The sequence below is a fragment of the Oreochromis aureus genome, linkage group 12 (genome assembly GCF_013358895.1).
Source record: "Oreochromis aureus strain Israel breed Guangdong linkage group 12, ZZ_aureus, whole genome shotgun sequence".
Classification (NCBI taxonomy): domain Eukaryota; kingdom Metazoa; phylum Chordata; class Actinopteri; order Cichliformes; family Cichlidae; genus Oreochromis; species Oreochromis aureus.
Genome location: NC_052953.1, coordinates 23,660,875 through 23,680,749, shown reverse-complemented (window position 1 = coordinate 23,680,749; position 19,875 = coordinate 23,660,875). Strand labels below are relative to the sequence as shown.

The window sequence follows — 19,875 nt, the reverse complement described above, 5'->3', positions numbered from 1 at the left end:
CGAGCGCGAGAGAGGACTGTGGAGATGGTGGAACCCACAGAGAAAAGTAGAAGAATGATGGCTTGCCAAAAATACCTGCTCTGTTTTTTTTCCTCCCCCTTTTGTGTTACATTGTTGTCATTATTAAAAGATACAAACTAAAAACTGGCCACTGTAGACCTGCGGTGTTTGATTTTTCCTGGACATTTTTTTTAACAATGGCACTGTTTTCCGCATGAAACATAAAGATGAATAACGCGCTACTTGCCTTGAGGGCTTTTTGATAAGACGCCAACTGCTTTAATGGTTATCACAGAATATGGCTTAACGTTTGTCTTTTTGTTTATAAGAGCATCCTCACTCATAAGCTCCGTCCATAATGTTATATGGAAGGAGCTGTTATACTGTATAAACATATAATTTTTGCCCTGCTTTCAACAGCGGCTCCTCCTTTATTGATTCTCACTACATTGACCTTTGGTTGAACTCTTCTGGCTGCTAGTGCCCTTCCTCATTCTGCTCTATAAGACATGCCATGTACTATGCTATATGACACACCTGGGTGCTTTTAAGCACACCCTCTCCATCAAGTGGCTATGGGAGCCTTCATTTGGCCTCACTGTTGTGACAAAGGTATAATGAGGTTTAGATGGCTATGTACTAGACTGCTATGGCTATAGGGCTATTTGGCTAGGGAGACGACTATAAATACCTATATAAGCTGCGCTGCAGACCCCAATGAAAGGCTGAGGCACAGCATTGCTGAACATCAAGGTCATGCATGCGACTATTTAGGGTGTGACTTAGTGAGCAAGTGGAGCTGTCAAAGGGTCACAGGTTGAGGGAATGAACAGAATGAATGGTAAAGAGGAGAAAGAAGCTCTGGAAAAGGTGATACTTAGGATGAAGTGGGGGTTAATGGTTGTTGTATGCCACAGAGAAGAGGTTAAAATGGGGCAACAGGGCGGGGTTATGGTGGCAGCTTTTTAGTAGAGATGCACCAACTGGGAATTTAATCACCCAAATTAACCAGTGTTACTGTTACTCTCAATTATACTATCAATTTTATTTATTTTGTTTTTGAGGTTGTTGATCCCTGTTTTTGTGCAAGCAAAACAGAGAAGTCAGTATAGATATAGAAAAATAGTATAGATAGTATATAGCTATTTCATGCCGAGCATAAATTCACACATGGATCGTAGATTTATGTACCACAAAATAAACCCTCTTTAAAAATGGATACAGTTTTGAGAGTTTTCAGACAGACAGACACACGGATAATGCACAGATATAGATATTCAATAATTAAGAAGACACGCTAATGGCAATGTGACTATCAGCCACAGCTGATGTTTGGCTGATAAATTAATGCATCCCTACTTTTTAGATAATCTGGTGCAGTAACTATGTGGTTATATCAACAACATTTCTTGGCTTGTCCGGTTGATTGTTTACTCTTGAGTTGTTGACAGCTTTAGCTCTTGATTTGCTGGTGACTTCAGAAATAGACAAGATTGGTGGTGCGTGCGTGAATGTGCAAGCTGGAGAACGAGACAGGCACATGGGTGTCAGCCAGGTCACGCGTGTACACATGCAGCATGATGTAGTCTCTCTAGCACAGACTCCCACTGGACCCCATTACAGAGGAGCTGCTAAGCTGCAGACCCATGCAGCTTAATTACACACACATCCACGCGCTCACACATATACATGAACGTAAGCAAACACACCAAATTACACATCTGTTCACTTGCGATTTCACACAGCCGCGCGCACACACACACACACACACACACACACACACACACACACACACGCACGCACATAAATATATGTATAGACGTAGACTTGCAAAAACAAACAAACTTGAGGTCAGAATTTTTATTCCGTGGTGGCCATAGAAATCTGGTTGGTGTGTGACAATTGTCTTGCAGGACTGACATGTGCAAATGTGCATACGAGCGCCTCCTGCAAATCAAGTTATTCATAATGACCTGCGTTACATGCTCGTAAACAAGTGTGCGCACACCCAACAGATACAAAAACACACAAAACCTCATCGACTCTCATTTATTAACACTCATATAAACATACACAAGTGCCCACACACAGCACACTGAGTCAAACCTCATGCATGATTAAACCAGGCATCCTTGGGGACAATGTGTTTTCATATTGTCAGATTTTGTTTAACAATATGGCAAAATTTCATTAGGATTCAGAGGCAATAATGTTACAATTATTGGAAAAGGACCCCCCTCTTCTTTCCGTCTCAACGCTCAATCATCTCCAAGCTTTCAGAGTCAAGGCTAATACTGAGCTCTTCCATTCCCAAATGCCTTTGCAGTGGAGGAGCTCATTTAAGCGGACACACAAAAGTATTTGTGCATGTGTCTGGGAGTATGGCAACGCATCTCCTAGCCGCCCATTCTCCAGCTTAATGCGGAACATCCCCTGGGTGATGGCTTTGGCAGCCTCCAAAATGGGAAATCCATATTTGCCAAGGGGGTCATCGGCGGGTTAGGGGGAGAAAAGTTTTGTGCTGAGAGAGAGGGATGTGCATGTGTGACTTCTCAGGGAGCAAAGTTTTGCATATTTTTTTCGCTGCCTCTTTGTTTGTGCCGTGTTTTGGGAAAACATGAATGGGTCGATATTTATAAGAGGTGTTGTGCGAGGCAAGACTTGTGGAGGGTGGTGTTTTCCGATGAGTGCATGTAGGCGGGGAGGTTGGGTTGAAAACCTATTTTCATGAAAATGTTTATTCCTTTACTGAACTGTAAACTGTAGTGCATCTCTTTACTAGTCATGCATTCCTAAGCATGCACACTGTTTATTTGATCTCTTCTCTCCTTTCCCCCTTGACAGCACCACTGGAGCTTCCCACGAAAAGTCGGAGCTTTAGTTTGACCTCCCACCAGTTGAGGGCGTTAACCCAGCTGGCTTGCACCCTGCTGGGATTTGAGAGCGATGTGAAGGAGCTGGTCACTAACACGATCTTCATTGACTGTACAGGAGATACTCCTCCTATAAAAGGTAATCAATTACTCCAAAATGCACACATGTATCTATCTATAAATGAGAGACAAAAGTAAAAAAAAAAAAAAAAGAACTCTTGACCTGAACTGTGAGGGGATTTGGTGCTGGAACAGTTTATGTCTACTTGTCTCCACAGTATGGAGGGTCACAGCAAATCAAAACAATGATCACATTTGGTCTCTCCCAAGATAACAGTGCTTCAATTCATAGGGCATGAGTTGTCAGTCAGGGGTTTAATAAGCATTAAAGCATAATGTAAGTATGACTGAACACCTACAGTATGGGGGATTTTGGATTATGAACTGACTTTTTAGACAGTGTCTCCTTCACCATCATCAAAACCTATTATTAAAGTGCTTTGATACAACAGAATTGATATGTAAATGCCAATCCATTTCCATTTTCACTAAACTCTTCATATCATCTGACTAAGACACTTTGTTAGTTTTTGTTGATTTTTTTTTTTTTGTATCTTTGAAAATTATTATTGCTCTTGTGTGTTCTTGTTAAAACAAATATTTATCAGCCAATCACATGACAGCAACTCAGTGCATATAAGGCATGTGACCTCCTGAAATTCATTATGAGCGTCAGAATGGGGGAAAAAGCCGATTTAAGTGACTTGGAATGGTTGTTGGAGCCAGGCAGGATGGTCCAAGTACTTCAGAAACTGCCGCTTAGTACTATCTAAACAGCCTACCTCAGTATTGTTGCTGACCATGTCCATCCGTTTATCTTCTGACGGCTACTTCCAGAAGAATAATGCACCAAGTGATGTTTTGACAAAGCTCAATTAATCTCAAACATTTTTCTTGAACGTAATAATGAGTTGACTATGGCCAAATGGCCTCCACAGTCACCTGTGGGATATCGTGGAACAGGAGATTTGCATCATGAATTTTCAGCCAAGAAGTCTGCAACAATCGTGTGATGCTATCAGTCAATGTGGACCAGCGGCGAAGGAGGAGGAATGTTTCCAGGTCCCTTATAAATCTGTGCAACGTAGAATTAAGGAATATTAAGGCAAAAGAAGGGTTAGGCATCTGGTACTAGCAAAGTGTACCTAATTAAGTGTCTGGTGAGTGTACAAGATTATGTACCTAAAAATAACAAGGACAACATAATTCATTGTAATACCTTTAAATTCACTGAATTTACAGAAAACTGACATACATATATGAAATAAATACACACACACACACACACTGTTACTTGTTCTTTCCAAAAGTCTCGAGTTGTGTCTGAAGAAATGTGTTATTTTAGTTGGGAATTATCTGGGGTGTTATATAAGCCTTTAGTATCCCTTTCCTCTCTCCCCTTTGAACTGCTGCTGCGGAAATGTTAAATGAAAGCTTTTGGTGCATGGAGTAATTTCCATAAAGGTTACATTTACAAAAACAAGACTTGCAGAAAGGCTCAATTTACAGAGAGGTAAACAGCCTTTAAAGGGCAGTTATCCAAATCATTAATTCCAGGCAATCAAACAGCTTAATTACCAGAAATTCATCAGATGGGCTTAAAGGTCAAAAAGTGATGCGCTTGCTGCTTCCTTCTTCTTCCATTGCATGCGGTCTTGTTCAGCTAAATTGCCTCGCCTGGGGTCTTACTCTTCGCCTTCTGATTAGGAAACTGTGGCCTTGATGTTCAGGCTTTTTAATTGCAACCCTAACCCAACATCCTGTACGCTTGTCTTCACGTCAGCCCCTCCTACACTCCCCCTTCTTCCCACACAGGCTCCCTTCATGGAATTACCCCATTTATGGCTCATACTATCTGGGTTCAAATCAAATTTAAACCCCAAATTTAGACTTTTAAAGCAAATGCCAGTGGCAATTTTTTTCTATTCCATTTGAGGCATGTGCATTTATACTTCTCATGTTGGCCAAAAGGGAAATAACAGTATGATTAATATAGACGTAGTCATTCTAAATAATCCATAGACTAAGACATTAGATAGAAAAGATATTACAGATTATCACGATTCATTTTCAAACCCGGATTTTTCTGGAGTTTCATTGTCATTGTTATTAACTTTTAAGTTTGACTGAGCTGTTTCCTAGTCACACTGTAAATAAATCTCTTTAAATTTATCACAAACTTTATCGTTTTTTTTAGGCATCTTGAAAAAGAGCAAAAAGGATTCAGACAACACAACTGAGAGCAAGAAATCCACCACAGAAACAACAAAGGTACCACTTTTACGTGTTTCTTTATCGTTGCAACTATTTCATATCATGCAGGCATATTAACATTTTTTTAGGATTGCAAACAAGCAGTATATTTTATAGCAGTGAAATGAACAGGTAAACTATTCCCTTCACCATTCAGACATTAATTGGCTGTTGGCTCATTTCCTGTTTGCCAGGCAAAGGTTCTGGAGTTCAACTGGAGGTCAGCGTTCAAGGGACTAGTCCCTCACATGGAGCATTGCGTAAAGGTGGTGCTGGATAATGTCTGTGCTAAGAATCTACAACAAGAAGAGGAATTGCATTCTTCTGGACATATCTCTGTCTCCCTGAGCCTGATTACTAGACCCACCTTCAACACTGCCAGCAACACACATCTCAGAGAAGACACCTTCTCCTCCTACTCGGAGACAGAGACTCCCAGAATGATAGCCAAGGTACTCTTGCACATAATGTAGAGTAAACTGATGTTTAATTCTAATTTGATTTAAGTACATTTGCTTCAGGGCAGTCCTTAAGTAGCTCTAGTTATTAGTATGTAGTTATCCAACGATTCTTGTCACACAAGCTGTGCTGGAGGAATGTTTGGTTTTACTATAGATCAAATTAGCCCACTAATACAGTGCAGGGCCTTAATCAAGCAAAAGTAGAATTTCTCCTGTGGTTACTCCTGTTGTCCTTAAGAATAATTAAAAAAAATAGAGGTGCAGACAGGCTGGAATTTAACTTCCAAATTCTCCTATTGTTAAATACCCCCATTACTCTCATCATAGAGATAGATTCCTCTTATTAACCTTTCCTTATATCAAGTCTTTTCTATCATTCAGTACCAAAAAGCACTAATTCAGAACCTTATTCTGTCTCCTTCAGTCAATTATTTTGTGTACTAGATGTGTAAAACTCAGCTGTTGTCAAATGTGCAAAAATGGAAGACACACATGAGTCTAATGCGTAGGTTAATTCTATGAACAATATCTGTACAGGGCCCTCATTGTCGTGCAGTCTTGTGTGCTAGTTCCTTTTGCCATACACAGTGGACTCACTGTCCTCTTCACCCAGAACAATGCAAGTCTACAAACAATACCTAGACCCAGGGAGAATAATGTTTTTTTGTTACCCTAGCAGAAAGCTCTCTGTGCAAAAGAGAGCCCCAATGATTTGGGCATGACACCTTGAAAAGTTTGAAAAAAGTCATCAGTATTACCAGAGTTCTCTAAAGACAAAAAACAAACAAGCAAAAAAAAAACATTTAACCACTATGTAGGTTAGATGGGATGTAGAGAAAGGTGTGGAAAGTGGAGGGTATATGGTGCACTAATGATCTAGGGATGTATTATGAAGGCAAAGAGGCTTGGTTAGTGAACAGAATAAAGCAGGATAGGCAGAAGGGGTGAGAGAGGGCCTGAGAAATGGCAGGGAGAGGTGAAGCAGAAACCAGAGATTGACTTTTCTCCAAAGGTAAGGCCGGTGTTTAATGTGAAACAAGGTTTAGAATTTAACTCTCTACAAAAGGATCCCAGTGTGGCCAGCCGCACACACACTGTCACTATGCTGTTTTTTTTTCTTTTTCTTTTTTTCACTTTGGCTTTTCTTCATTTTCTCTGCAGTTTTAAATTTTTCCGAACAACTTTTCAGGGAGTTCTACCTGAAACTTTCTCCAACTCACATTCATCTTCCTCTCAACTACCCACCACTCTCCTCTACACTGAGCACTATTCAGACTCTTATCATTACTGCCTCACCTCTCTTCCCTCCTCCCACTCTCTCCTCCCCTAACCCTTTTACACTGACAGTATTTGTGGCTCTCACTGCTAACGAGTGTCAGAATTTGTCTGTACTCAGGACCTGTACAGCGTATTTATGTGTAGGTCAACGCTTCAAAGATGAGAGTCTTTCAGCCCAAAGGTTATACATGCATGCATTTGAATTCAATAACACTGAGCTAAAAAGATATTCAAGACAAATACATATATATATGTGTGTGTGTGTGGGGGGGGGGGTATATGTGCTTATACACATACTCTATCTGTTTGCTTGAATATGCTTGAACATGCTCTAGTGTCTGAGAAGAGCAAATTTACTTTTTACAAGACAAAATCTTGAAAATTGCCGGTAGAAAGGCATTATGATGGATCAATATTTCTCACATTTATATTCATTTGTTCATACCTCAGTCCTCGCTTTTTTATCTGAACCCACTTTCCACTGTCTATATTACCATAAATATGCAGGTTGCAATGATACTGTTCATCCATCACAGTACTTGATGATGTACTTTTATTATTGGCAGGTAGATGAATTACAAACAGCCTGCTTTCAACAGCTGTAACTCACCCTCCTGTCAGAACCTGGGATTGAACTCTCCTTGTTTTACTAGACCCTTCTAACCTTCATGCCAGCTTTCTATTATAGCAGCAGAAGTGCCTTTTCTGTATTCAAACTTTAGCGAAGCCCTCACCTGCGTGTTCATTTCTTCAGTTGTCTGTCTACTCCACATTCTGCACACACATAAACAGGGCTCGCTAGCACTTTATAAAATCTCTTTCACCTTGCTGCAATAGTCCTGGTGGGATCACGCTCTTTGATCTTAGCTAGTTAGGGTTTCAGACTGACTTCAACTGGCTTCAGTATGTGAGTGTTTATATGTGTGCGAATACTGTATTTGTATGCTTCTTCAGGATCTTTCCATCATGCTCCTTTTTTCTCCTATCAAAGCTAAGTTCCTAATGACAACATTCAGTCCTGTATTAACTTAATTGTCCAAGCGGTCATTGTTTGCGGGCCCCACTGAAAGAAAATTGTTTGAAGAGATTGTGAGATTGTCAGCTGCAGACACACCGTGAGCTGTAACAGAAATAGAAATGCTGAACTTCTCAGTCCTCTCCGACAGCTAGTCAAGTAATCCTGTGACTGTAGAAGCAAGTGATTCACACTATGACTGACTGTTTGATTAAACTGCAATAGTCTTCTGAGTGTTGTTTTCTTTCTTCATTGTGACCTAAATAAATAGATCCAGGAGATATGGGCCTTATTCTATGTTTTAAGGCTTTTTGCTGATCCACCTGACTCATAACTCAAGCATATGCATATTTTAGGTCTATACATTTGGATTCACAAATACAGTTGTGTGAGAAGTTTTCACAGGACTCTTTGCAGTAATGTAAAAAATGGACATTTGATTAATTTATCATCAGCAAATGTGAGCGATTCCATAAAAGCATAAGTTTTGCTGGTTTGATTCATTCAATGTCAAGAAGGAAAGATATCGACAATGATCTTAGAGAAGCAGTTCTTTCTGCCCATCAATCTGGGAAGGGTTATAAGGTCATTTCCAAACAATTTGAAGCCCATCATTCTGCAGCGAGAAAAACTATTCACAAGTGGAAAACATTCAAGACAGTTGCCAGGATCTTCCCAGGTGTGGAACTCCCAGCAAATTCACCCCAAGGTCAGACTGTGCAATGCTCAGAGAAACTGCAAAAAAATCTCAAGAGCTACATCTCATGTTAAATGTTAAAGTTCAAGAAAGTGCACTAAGAAAAAAACTGAAGGAGTTTTTCTTGTTTGGAAGCGCTACCAGGAGAAAGCATCTTTTCTCTGAAAAGAAGTGGCGCGACATCTTAAGTAAAATGTAAAGTTGCATTTGAACAAACCACAGCACTCCTGGAACAATGATAGACAAGACCAAGATGACTGACCATAATGCACAGTACTACATTTAGTAAAAACTATGTACAACATATGAGCACAAACTTCTTGTACCATGTGTCATACATAATGGTGGAGGTGTAATACCTTGGGCTTGTTTTGCAGCCACAGGACCTGGACACAATGTAATCATTGGTATACGTAGGACTTCATGGTCAACTCAAAGTTTTCTAGAGTCAAATGTGAGGCCATCTGTTCAACCAATAAAGCTTGGTCGAATTTGGGTCATGCAACAGGACAATGATCCTAAGCCCAGCAGCAAATCTCCAACTGAATGGCTGAAAAAGAAAGTGTGTGTGTTGCAATGGCCCCAATCAAAGATCAGAACTCAACCTGATTGAAATGCTGTGGTGCGTCCTTATTGGGCCTTATCTTTCCTGTAAGGCAGTCTGACTTCCACCTCCTCCAGTGTGTTGTAAAATTTCTATTAGATTGTGACTACGGTGATTAACAGTGTTATAAAATATGACTGATGTTTTTTTGTTTGACCTAATGCTGTGAATTTTTAACAGCAAAGTTGATGCCGAGTGCATGTCCTCAGACATTTGTATTCATCGTTTGCACTTGTCACTGTTTTCAGTAGCAGGCAAACACAAGATAAATGCCTGTGTAATACTCAGCTCAGTCTTGAATCCTTGTCATTCTGATGACTTCTCACAAATGTTCCATTATTTACATTTAATGAGGTCTCTTTCTACTGTTTTTTTTTTTTTTGTTTCGTCTTACTGACAGATTTTCCCTCTGTTACTGAAATCATCTTGCCTCATGTTTGCGATCTCTCTCCCCCCTCAGTTTTGCGGAGCAATCATGACTGAAATGGATGCCTTACTACCACTGGCAGCAGCCTGCAACGAGAGCTCTCTTCTGCAGGTGCGATCAAGCTTTATAGAGTCATGTGGCAGAGCAGCATTTGCCATGTTGGGTCGTTTGCAGGAGAGGGCCCTGGAGGTACCATCCTCTGCTCCCCTGAAGAACTTGCATGCTCTACTGGCCACTTGCATTTATGTGCACCAGCGACTAGAGCACTACAGTGCCAGGCTGAAGGATTCCAGTACCGCTGCAGCTAAAATGTAAGAAGTGTGTTTGCAGATGTTTATGGACATTTACAGATATTTTGTTTAAACTTCACACAGCTGATTCATTTATTTGCCTTGCTCCCATGCTTTGTCTTTTTCCCAACTTTTTTAGACCTGGTGACTACCATGGCCAGTGACATTATGTCTCCTGGTTGCCATTTAATTCCTATTCTCATGAATGCTTTATCTATGGAATGCTTTGAGAGCTTTTATTTTAATTTGGCACAGACAATTACTTGGGCTAAAGGAAGAGCTGATAAGAGTTTGTTGGTCAAAGGTCGCTTGCAACTTCAAATCTGTACCATTTTTGTGATTGCTAGACCTTTAGGAAATTTGACAATATCTCGAACAAACACTCACTTGGACTCAAGGCTGAATATGTTGGTCAAAGGTCAAGAGTCAAGGTCACTGTAAACTCACAAAACATGCTAATTATGATTTTCACATGAAATTTCACACATTGGTCTAACAGGATAAACTGATGAAATGATGGCCTTTTGCATTTAAAAGGTCAAAGGTCAGCTTAACTGTGGCACCGTAATGTTCCACAAAAACACTTTACTAGTCATTATTCAACTGCATAACTCAGGAACACACGGGGAGAATGTGATTATATTTCACTTCTGATTTGATCCTGAACTGGTCACAGTTATCTTTGGTGACTCCTTAGTGGATTGCTTGAAAACTAAACTGAAACTTCACTTATAGACACAGGCAAAGCTTTACTGTGGCTAAGTAATTCTAAAACTACTCTCAAAATAGTGGTGATCCTAGAAACCAATGGGCCCTAGCCCCCCCCCCCCCCCATCACCATTTTATTAAAGGAAGTATATTTATACAGTAACACATTAATAACGTAATTTTCATAGCTTTCATGTTACAGAATTAGCATTACTCAAATTCAACTTTTGAATGTTGTTCTTGGACGTAAACATTACATTTGATAGCCTTGACTGTCTACTTAAGTTTTTACATAATGAAAATATGCCTTTTTCAGTTTCATAAAACCATTAAACCTACATAACAGATATGGAAACTACAACAAAATACACACACCACACTGCACATACATTCAATTACATTCGTGTAATTATTGTGCTATAAACTGATCTACCGAGGGAGATAATTATCACCTGCATGACCCATCTTAAGTATTTGGGCTGAGGTACTTGTGTGAGATTTAATGGTACATGGCCCTGTCCATTGGCCTCTCAATGCGGTGAAATCGTCCTGTACCATTAGCAGGAAAAACAGCCCCAAAGAGTAATGTTTCCACCTCTGTCCTTAACTGTGGGGATGGTGTTCTTTGGGTCATGCTCAGCATTTCTTTTCTTCCAAACATGGCAGGTTGAGTTGATGCAAAAGAGCTTCAATTTGGTTTTTCTCCCAAGCCTTCTCTAAATCAGTTTATAACTTTTATGTAATGCATTTTTTTCTGGATTTTTGGTTGATATTCTTGTCTTTCTCCATTAAAATGAAACTAGCACAACAATTACACACTGTTCATTCCTCTGTAATCGAGCAAACTTACAAATTCAGCAGGGGATTAAATAATAATTTCCCTCAGTGTATAGCACAATAATTACACCAATATAATGTAGTAATTTAGAGTACACTTTGCTCTAAATTTCATAACTTAACAACCATAGCTCAGGTGGAGACAGCGTCCAACATAGAAAAGTGGCAGAGACCATGTTTATTTCAATAACAATGTCTAAAGCAAAGCTGACTGGTGATAAAGTATCTATTCCGTAACTACTAGATTCTAATATCTGCTTGCTATGCTAACAAGTCAATTCTGACCCCTGGCCATGCGCAATCTGCACTGCTCTGCTAGCTAAATAAACCAATATTAAAACAAAGTAAACAAAGAAATAATGTGCATTTAGCTCTTTAGCATTGTATTTGATGACTATCTGCTCCACTGCCTTGCTTTTTTCTTCTCTGTCTCAGTTTTCTTCTTTCTGTTTTCCACTCTTAGAAGCATAAAATCATATCATTTATCGTAATAGCTCTTCTTCATTTTCCTTGTGATTACATTTGTTCAAACAGAATCATGCATGCCACTTGCAACAAGAGTGGAGTTAGGTGGGGGTCCCTTTAGAGAGGTCAGGTTTCTCCTATACTGCCATTCCAAACTTTGCACATTGCTATCGTTGTAGTTAACTGTCTGTCAGCCCTGAGGGGCCCCCCACCGGTCTGGGGCCTGCCTTACCTAGCAGTTGCCTGTCTTGCCTAGTTGCAAGCAGCATCTCTTAAAGTATCAGCAGTAACCATTAGCAGCTGACAGGCAGCTTAGCAGATCTATATTACAAGCAATTGTACCAGAAACATAAATCACATAGGACTACTTGCTCCAGCTACCTTATGTAAAACACATTTTCTTTGTTTTTTTACCCTGATTTAAAATAAAAGATAAATATTTAGTATGTTAATCAACTGAAGCACATTTAGAAACTAGAAAATTTAAAATGATTCTTGAAAGTCAAGGAAATTCTAGATTAACAGGGGGTTATCAGAGATAACGACAGAGGGTAACAACACCCACAGTGTCTGCATCTGCTAAGTCTGCCATCCATTTTCTTAAACATTTTCATGCCCCCTATCACCCCTTTAAACTGCTCTCCACAGATCTCCTTTAAAAGCATCCTTGGTGCTGTTTGTGCTTCTGTTTTCCCACCCTTGGCCCTTTACCCCTGCACTCCACCTGCACTTGCATGGTACCCCATTTGGTCATAAACCGCTTTCCTCTCTTTACACCATTAACTCCCCCCTGGTTTTAAGTCCCCTCTCTGGAAAGTATAAAGGCAGGTGGATTTAAAGGGTATGAAATGTCACACTGAACTTTTATAATAAATCATCTATTCTTTCATCTAATCATTTCACCCGTGCCATTGATAGCTCCCTGTACATACATGACAGCTGTTAATTATGCATATGCATTACAGGATTCTGCGCTGTTGAACTTTTTTACCCTAGTAAACCTGTTTGTTTTTTTTTTTCATTTATTATGCTGTGTGTATTATATTATGTGTTTTCTGACATTACCTTTAAAGATATGTTTCTTTCCTCTGTGCATAGAACCCTGACCCCACTACCTGTGCAGAAATACAAAGATACAGTCGAGGCCATGAGAGAGCAGTTGACCAGCTACTGTATCCAGGCTTGTTATACGTGCATTCTTCAGGACGCAGAGAGCCACCACTGGGCTGACCCCAAACCTTTCTATGAGGTAAAATCTTTATATGATTAAAAAACAAACAAACAACTAAACAAAACAAATGTGTTGTGACACACTTCTGTGAGCTTTATTAATTAAGTGCATGTTCGGTGTCTATAATATTGCACACCCCCCAATTAAAAAAAGTGTAAAACAGCTCTAGTGTTGTTGTGTGTTGATTTGATTTCTTTTATTGCAAAAATTTCAATGCCAGTGTCTTAGGAGGCTTGTTGGGTAGATTTTGAGGAACTCTAGGAATTACACCCTAGAGCTTTCTTGTTTCTTCTTTTCATTCCCACAATACACCTTTACCTCCCACTCTCCCACTTCTAACTCAGTCTTCTACTCTGAGCTCCCTGAGAACATCTGTGGCTTCCATGCTGCCCTGGGGGCTCCAGGGATTCAGCTGTCTGAAGTCTGCAGTCTACACTGGGACTGTCTGGAAACAGCAGAGGGCCCCTAGAACTCCCCTACCTTTATGCCCTTAAACAAATCTAAACCTCCCCTCTCTCTTTTTGCTTTTGACTTTTTTTCCCTTTGTTCCTCCCTCCTTCCCTGGGTCACTGGTGTCAGACAGGCCTGCTGTGTGCAGGTGTGTGCTTTGTTCAGCCATCACTGTGTGCATCCGTACCAATGAATGTATGTGTAGGTGTACAGCAGCATCTCAGGATGTGAGTGTCATTTGGTATGTCTATGTATGTACCTATATTTTTGATGTTTTACGTGTAGGTTTCATCTCCTGGATCACCAGCTTCTGTAGTTACTCATTCGCAGGTTGTTATAGCCTCAGAGATACCCTTTGCCAGATCCCTTGTTTCTTTTTTATCATTTTATATTAGTATGGACACGAGGAATAATTGTTATTAGCAGAAAATATTTGTAATATTTATGCTACAGTTTAAAAAAAGAAAAGAATATATGCGATAAAGCAGTTGTACCACAGACATAAAGGTGGTGGGTCCATGTGCTGAATTTCATTCTAAAAAAAAAGCTCATTTCCTCATCCCAGCTTCAGACTGCACTTTTGCCAGGATATCATCTTTAAAACGGATTTTTTTCATGGTTGACCCGGCTGGTTTAATAAAGCTTGGGGCTACCTCTGGTGGATCCAGCTCCTGTCTGTGTAACCTTGAGTGAGTCGACAGACAGAAGATGGCAACTCAGTTCAGGACATAAAGCCTGGACTTATTCCCTGTTTGTGACCAATACATACAGGAGAAAAGAAGGAAGAAGGGAAGTAAACAAGAAATTGGGTGAAGTGGGAGAAAATGGATTGAAGAGTTTGGTAGTGTTAATGTGTCTGCGTTGTGCAAAATGACCCTTTAATAGGATAAATATGAAGACTTAGGAAGTGTATAGCAAAGTTAAAATGGTTAACGAAAACTAATCCAAAAATTTAGAAATAAATTAAAACTAATTGAAATTATTGAACCTAGAAAACCAATTAAAATAAAATAAAAATGTAGAGAAGCATCAAGTATTTGTAAGTTTGCTTAAAAGAAATAAATAAATTTTTATTACATCTTGCCTGATGAGTCATTGATGGACATGTTTATTGAGACTCTGAATGTCTACAACACCGTGAGCCAGCTGCTTTCCAACAGTTATCTGTTTTTATTGAAATTTTTTTTTTTTCACAAATCTTGCCTTTGATATCTTTCTGGACTCCATACAATAAAAAAAGATAAAAATAATTAAAAAGACTAAAGCGAAAACTGAAAGTAATTAAAACTAAACTGAAACTAAACTGATTTTTTTAAGTCAAATTGAGCAAAACTAGTTAGGAATGACATATAACTATAGTAACTCTGGTGTACAGGTGGAGGACAGAATGCATCCTCCTATATATTTTACAAGAGAGCTGCAAGATGCCAGGAAAGTAATTCTTTTTAATCTGTCCTGTTTTTTTCCCCTCTTCTCACTTTCTTCTGAAACATTCTTGATTTTTGCCCTTCCTTCTTTCACTCTTTTTATGTGTGAGAGTGGATGTGGAAGTGTGTGCTGGTTGTGATGTGTTTGCCAGTCCAGGACTTTAAAGCAGTCTAAAATCCCAGTGGGAGAAGAAACCCAGGTGCAGAGTGCAGGTGGCATGACCACTGAGACATCCTGGTGTTGACAGACCTGCCTGTGTCTCTGCCTCTCTCTTTCTCTCTCTCTCTCACTCTCTCTTTTCCCCCTTTTTTATCTCCTCCTCTTTTTTTCTTCACTGTCAGTTTCCATATCATAACATGTCTTCATCTACAACCCCCCCTCCCTCAAATCTATCACTTTCTTCCACAGGGTGAGAGGTGTTCCTTCTCAGTGCAGATGTGGTTCTACTTCCTGTGTGGGCTTCGCAGCGACCTGTGGGCGGTCCTTCCGGCGGAGCTGGCCAGAGATGTCCTTGGCCAGGTTCTAACAGACACTTTACAGCTGCTAGTGCGAAGATATGCCAGAGCGCGGGCTTCATATAGGAGGCACCTGCAAATCAGGTATATTATCATGCATATTACTGATAATATATACATATAAATATAATAATGGATTCTAGAACAGTAATACACCAAGCAAAGACCTACACTCCATTTTGTTTTGTTTTTTTACGTTTAAATAAATATGTTGTCATCTTTTTCATTTGTCTAACTGGGATGGACTAACTGCTGAGAGACGCTGTGGTGGAAGTTAATCAAAATGAATAAACAACTGACTTTCAATAAGTTGAGCACCTCACAAAAATGCAAGACACTTATACAGTCAGAATTTTGTGCATGTCTATCCTTTAATGCAACTGTAAAAGACAGAATCTGAGTTTGAGGAGTGGAGGCACCACCCACACATTCTAGCCCCATGCAGCACGCATAGACTTTTTCCATCATGGGAACTTTTATCCAAGGGCTAGGAGCTATTGGAGGAACTCAGTTTGCTTCCACTCCAGAGTCTCTACTCTGGGAGTCTGAAACTTTGACAGTAAGGCTTTTCTTTGGCCATCATTTCAAAAAAACTTTTAGTATTTGTTTGTTCAATACATCAGTTGGAGTTACAGGATAAACCATGCTTAAAAAATGCCACATAAAGTGAACTCTGTAGTAACAAAGATTGAGTGCAACATACATGAGATGTCAACGGGAAACCTGGTTTATGATTCTGGGAGATTTGTGTGTTTCTGGAGGGACAGTTATAAAGTGTGAGCATAGGCTAAACAGATGGCTTTTCAAAGCTTTTCCAGGTCTCCCTCTTGCTATAGCGTTCACATGGGTACTCCTATGCTACATCATGTCTATTCTATTAGTCCTTTCCCTTTTGTCTGTAGTAAGAATTTAGACGAAAGGGAAGCAAAAAAAAGGTGATGATAGATGATGAGCAGCATTCCATAACCAATTAAGAAAGCAGATTTACTGGCATATAAGTAAAAGCAGTGGGTTGATGTAATATAGCAGTAAGTTTTAGGGTGATCGCATCCAAAGCCGGAACGCTTCAGATGTCAACTGTAAAATCAGAAGAAGCTCCTGTTATCTAGCTGGCTGTGAAATGAGACTCATAATAGATAATCTTTAGGTGTTCTCAGCTTTTCAATCACATCCATTCTGTTTTTCTCTTTAAATCCACACTTTCTGTTTCCCTCGTCCTGGAGATGTGACATTACAGCAATGTTGCTGTATGTGGAGCACCTTATGTGGAGTCTGTGTGAAAGTCCTGAGACCTTGGTGCGCTACAACCCTTCTTCAGTGATTACAATAATAGCAGGTGGTTCAGACTGGCCATACCAAATCCACAACCTCTGTGAACAGCTCCTGACAGTCCTCGTCATTGTCACAGCACCTCTATCTTTGCTCCATAGGTGGGTACAGTATGGGTATTTTTGTTATTTAATTTAAATGTTTTCATACTTTCCATCTGACACTGTTTGAACAGAGAGAGTCAGATGGCTGTTACCACTGATTCTGGAAACATTTGTGCTAGTTGACCATGGTGTATAACCCCTAAGTAATTTAATACTATTTATATAGCACCAAATCACAATACTCACCTCAAGGTGCTTAATATTATACTCCTATGCCCAGCGCTTGGCTTTTATAATTTTATAATTGTAATTATATATTTTGTATGCAGTATTTAGTTGTATCATTTTAAGTACTGTGGCTTTTTTGTCCTTTTTTTTTTTTGTAAATGTAAACATGCTGCCATATGCAACAGGACATTTATGATAGATGCTGCGAAGGAGACCTCACCAGACCCACCGACCATTCCTGTCATACGCTGGCTAAATGCTATTAACCCCGATGTCTTCACAGAGCAAGCTATAAGGTATACAAAATGGAGCCATCTAACCATCTATCACCCATCATACAGCAGGCACACGGACAATATACATGTTCACTCACAAATGCACATACACACTCTGGTATGCCAAGCAATCACAATCCCTTCCATCCTCCTCCTGTGTAGAGAACCATATGTGATTGTGTTTGGAGTTACAGCTGCATACTGTATGTGTGGATATATAACCTGCCACTCAAGCTTCAAGCTGCAGTTGTTGTGGTAATATAACACAGATGCAAGGTAAGAAAGAAAAACCAAATGAATGAACTACCGTTGGCGCTGACAGTGAGTTTGTTGATGCTGATGGTTGCTAAGAGCTTTACACATGATGCATTGATAGCATACACACCTGACTGTACACAATTATATACATGTGTGTACATTTGTGTCCAGTTACTGTTGTGACCTCCACTGTGCAGTCAATCATGCTTTCCCCTCACCCTTGTCTCCACCTTACTCCCCTCTCATCTGCTTCACAGCCAGAGGTGATGTCATTGTACGCTGATGGAGCACAAATCAAACTAACCCCTGCTCCCCTGCTCCTAAGTATCAGAGAACTGAAATGAGTTTATTTTTATGACCTCTTTATTTCTTTGCTCCCACCTCCTGCCTTCATGCGAAGGCGCCAGCAGCCTGCCAGTGGCTCGTGGCCAGAACCACAGGTCCTCATCCAGGACTCAACCTTTCTGGCCAAATCTTTCCCCAGTCCATTAAAATAAAGCCCATTGTTATGGTTATTAAATAAAACAATGATAAAATCACAAAAGATCTCAATAAATCATCCAGCTGTACAGGCTAAAAAATATTTTCTGTATGTGCACATTTTATCCTGCGTTATTTATCTTGGCTTTGCGCCCGTGTGTGTGTATACATCTATATCTGTGTGTCTTGGTTTAGTAAGATGACCCGGTGCTGTAGCTGGATAGATTCATCAGAGCAGTTAAAAGAGGATTTCTTCTGGATTTGCGGTCTCAGTGACATCATAAATTGTGCTGTCAGACCGAGGCATAGTTTTCCTCAGTCAAGCAGCAGGGTGCACCCTGCTCTAGCCGTTTGGCTCAAATAGAATGGTTAATTTCTGGGCAGACACCCCCTGTGCTGCCTCCCGCCTCCTTGCTCTTCAGACAAACTCTGTCCATTCCTTCCATTAGATTTTATTGAGATGTATAAAGTAACATGGAGGCACACACATGTCAGCATGCTCCCACACTCGCACACATACATAACGACAAGCATAGGCTCCGAAGAGTGCACACGCACACACGCATTCACACACACCAAGGATACGGCTCATTACCCACAGCTGGCTGCAGCCTCTTGGTTATACAAAAGATGAAGGGGTGGGTACTGCTGTATATTCATGTATTTGGCTGTCTCCCAAATGTTAATTTGCTTTTAGCTGGCCAAGATTAGAGCTAATTCCTTCCCGGTGCACACTATAAGTAAGCGAGAATGAAGGCATTTGGAGACTTGGCTTGTATATCGAGTGAGTGACACTGAAGGAAGTTACCAGTGTTACCAAATATTCCCTCCAAAGTGTCATCAAAGACTTCTTTATCTTTCACTTGTGAAGCTTTTTCCCTCCTTTGTTGTCTCTCACTAAGCAGACTTCTACCTCACCTGACACTGCAGAACTGTCAACTTTGTTTTCCTTCCTTCTCTCCTCCATCTCTCCCAGAGATGGCCTTATGGGCCAGGCATCCTTGGCATGTCAACTGAGGCTACTGACATCTGACCCCGGATGCAATCCCAAGTTGCTACTTCAAATGCTGCTGTACAGAGACTGTCACCTGCCCAGAATACTCCTGGAAAATTCTTGTAAGTCTGTCGTTTTTGCACGTGTACGTGGATTGTTACATGTTACTGGATAAGGGCTATAGTGTGTGTGTGTGTGTGTTGTGAACATACCTGGCTGTCTATCTTTTCGGAGACAATTAAAGCCACTTTCTTTCATTCTTTAAAATTACATTTTTTTAATAACTCTATGATCCCAAAGAGAACATGACAGGGAAGTGTTTACCTCTGTTTTAATTGCAGCGCTCTAATATCTTAAGTAAGTTTTACAGACCTTGGGTAAGCTCTATCCATTTTATGAAGTTATAATCAACATCTTTGCCTTCATCATCATTTTCACCTTGGTCATCATCATCACTAAATCAATAGAGTGCAGTAATAAACACTCAACAGGCACAGGCGGAGCACACGGCCTGACCTTTAAAGATTTTCCCTTCCTTCCTTTCTCCACAGTCTTCTCAACAGTCTAACCTTTAAAGACTGTTGTGCACTCGCACATTAATTCACATTATAGCGACCTCATTAATAACAACTCTCACTGTCTTGTTCTCTTGCTCGGTCTGAGTCTGACTCAGAG

The 19,875-nt window shown here is 40.2% G+C and overlaps 1 protein-coding gene across 6 annotated transcripts in view; it reads left to right on the top strand.

Moving 5' to 3' along the window:
- kiaa0825 (KIAA0825 ortholog) overlaps positions 1–19,875 on the top strand; it is a 119,611-nt gene that overhangs the window by 22,077 nt on the left and 77,659 nt on the right. For all 6 annotated transcript variants that reach the window (XR_005615101.1, XM_039620724.1, XM_039620723.1 and 3 more), the window contains exons 7-15: positions 2,845–3,012; positions 5,131–5,204; positions 5,381–5,638; positions 9,702–9,979; positions 13,067–13,217; positions 15,486–15,676; positions 16,816–17,022; positions 17,379–17,489; positions 19,183–19,322. Coding sequence is in view for 5 of the 6 variants with exons in the window: in XM_039620724.1 (XP_039476658.1) it covers positions 2,845–3,012; positions 5,131–5,204; positions 5,381–5,638; positions 9,702–9,979; positions 13,067–13,217; positions 15,486–15,676; positions 16,816–17,022; positions 17,379–17,489; positions 19,183–19,322 (1,578 nt within the window). In the remaining variant the exon portion in view is untranslated. The remainder of the gene's footprint in view (positions 1–2,844; positions 3,013–5,130; positions 5,205–5,380; positions 5,639–9,701; positions 9,980–13,066; positions 13,218–15,485; positions 15,677–16,815; positions 17,023–17,378; positions 17,490–19,182; positions 19,323–19,875) is intronic.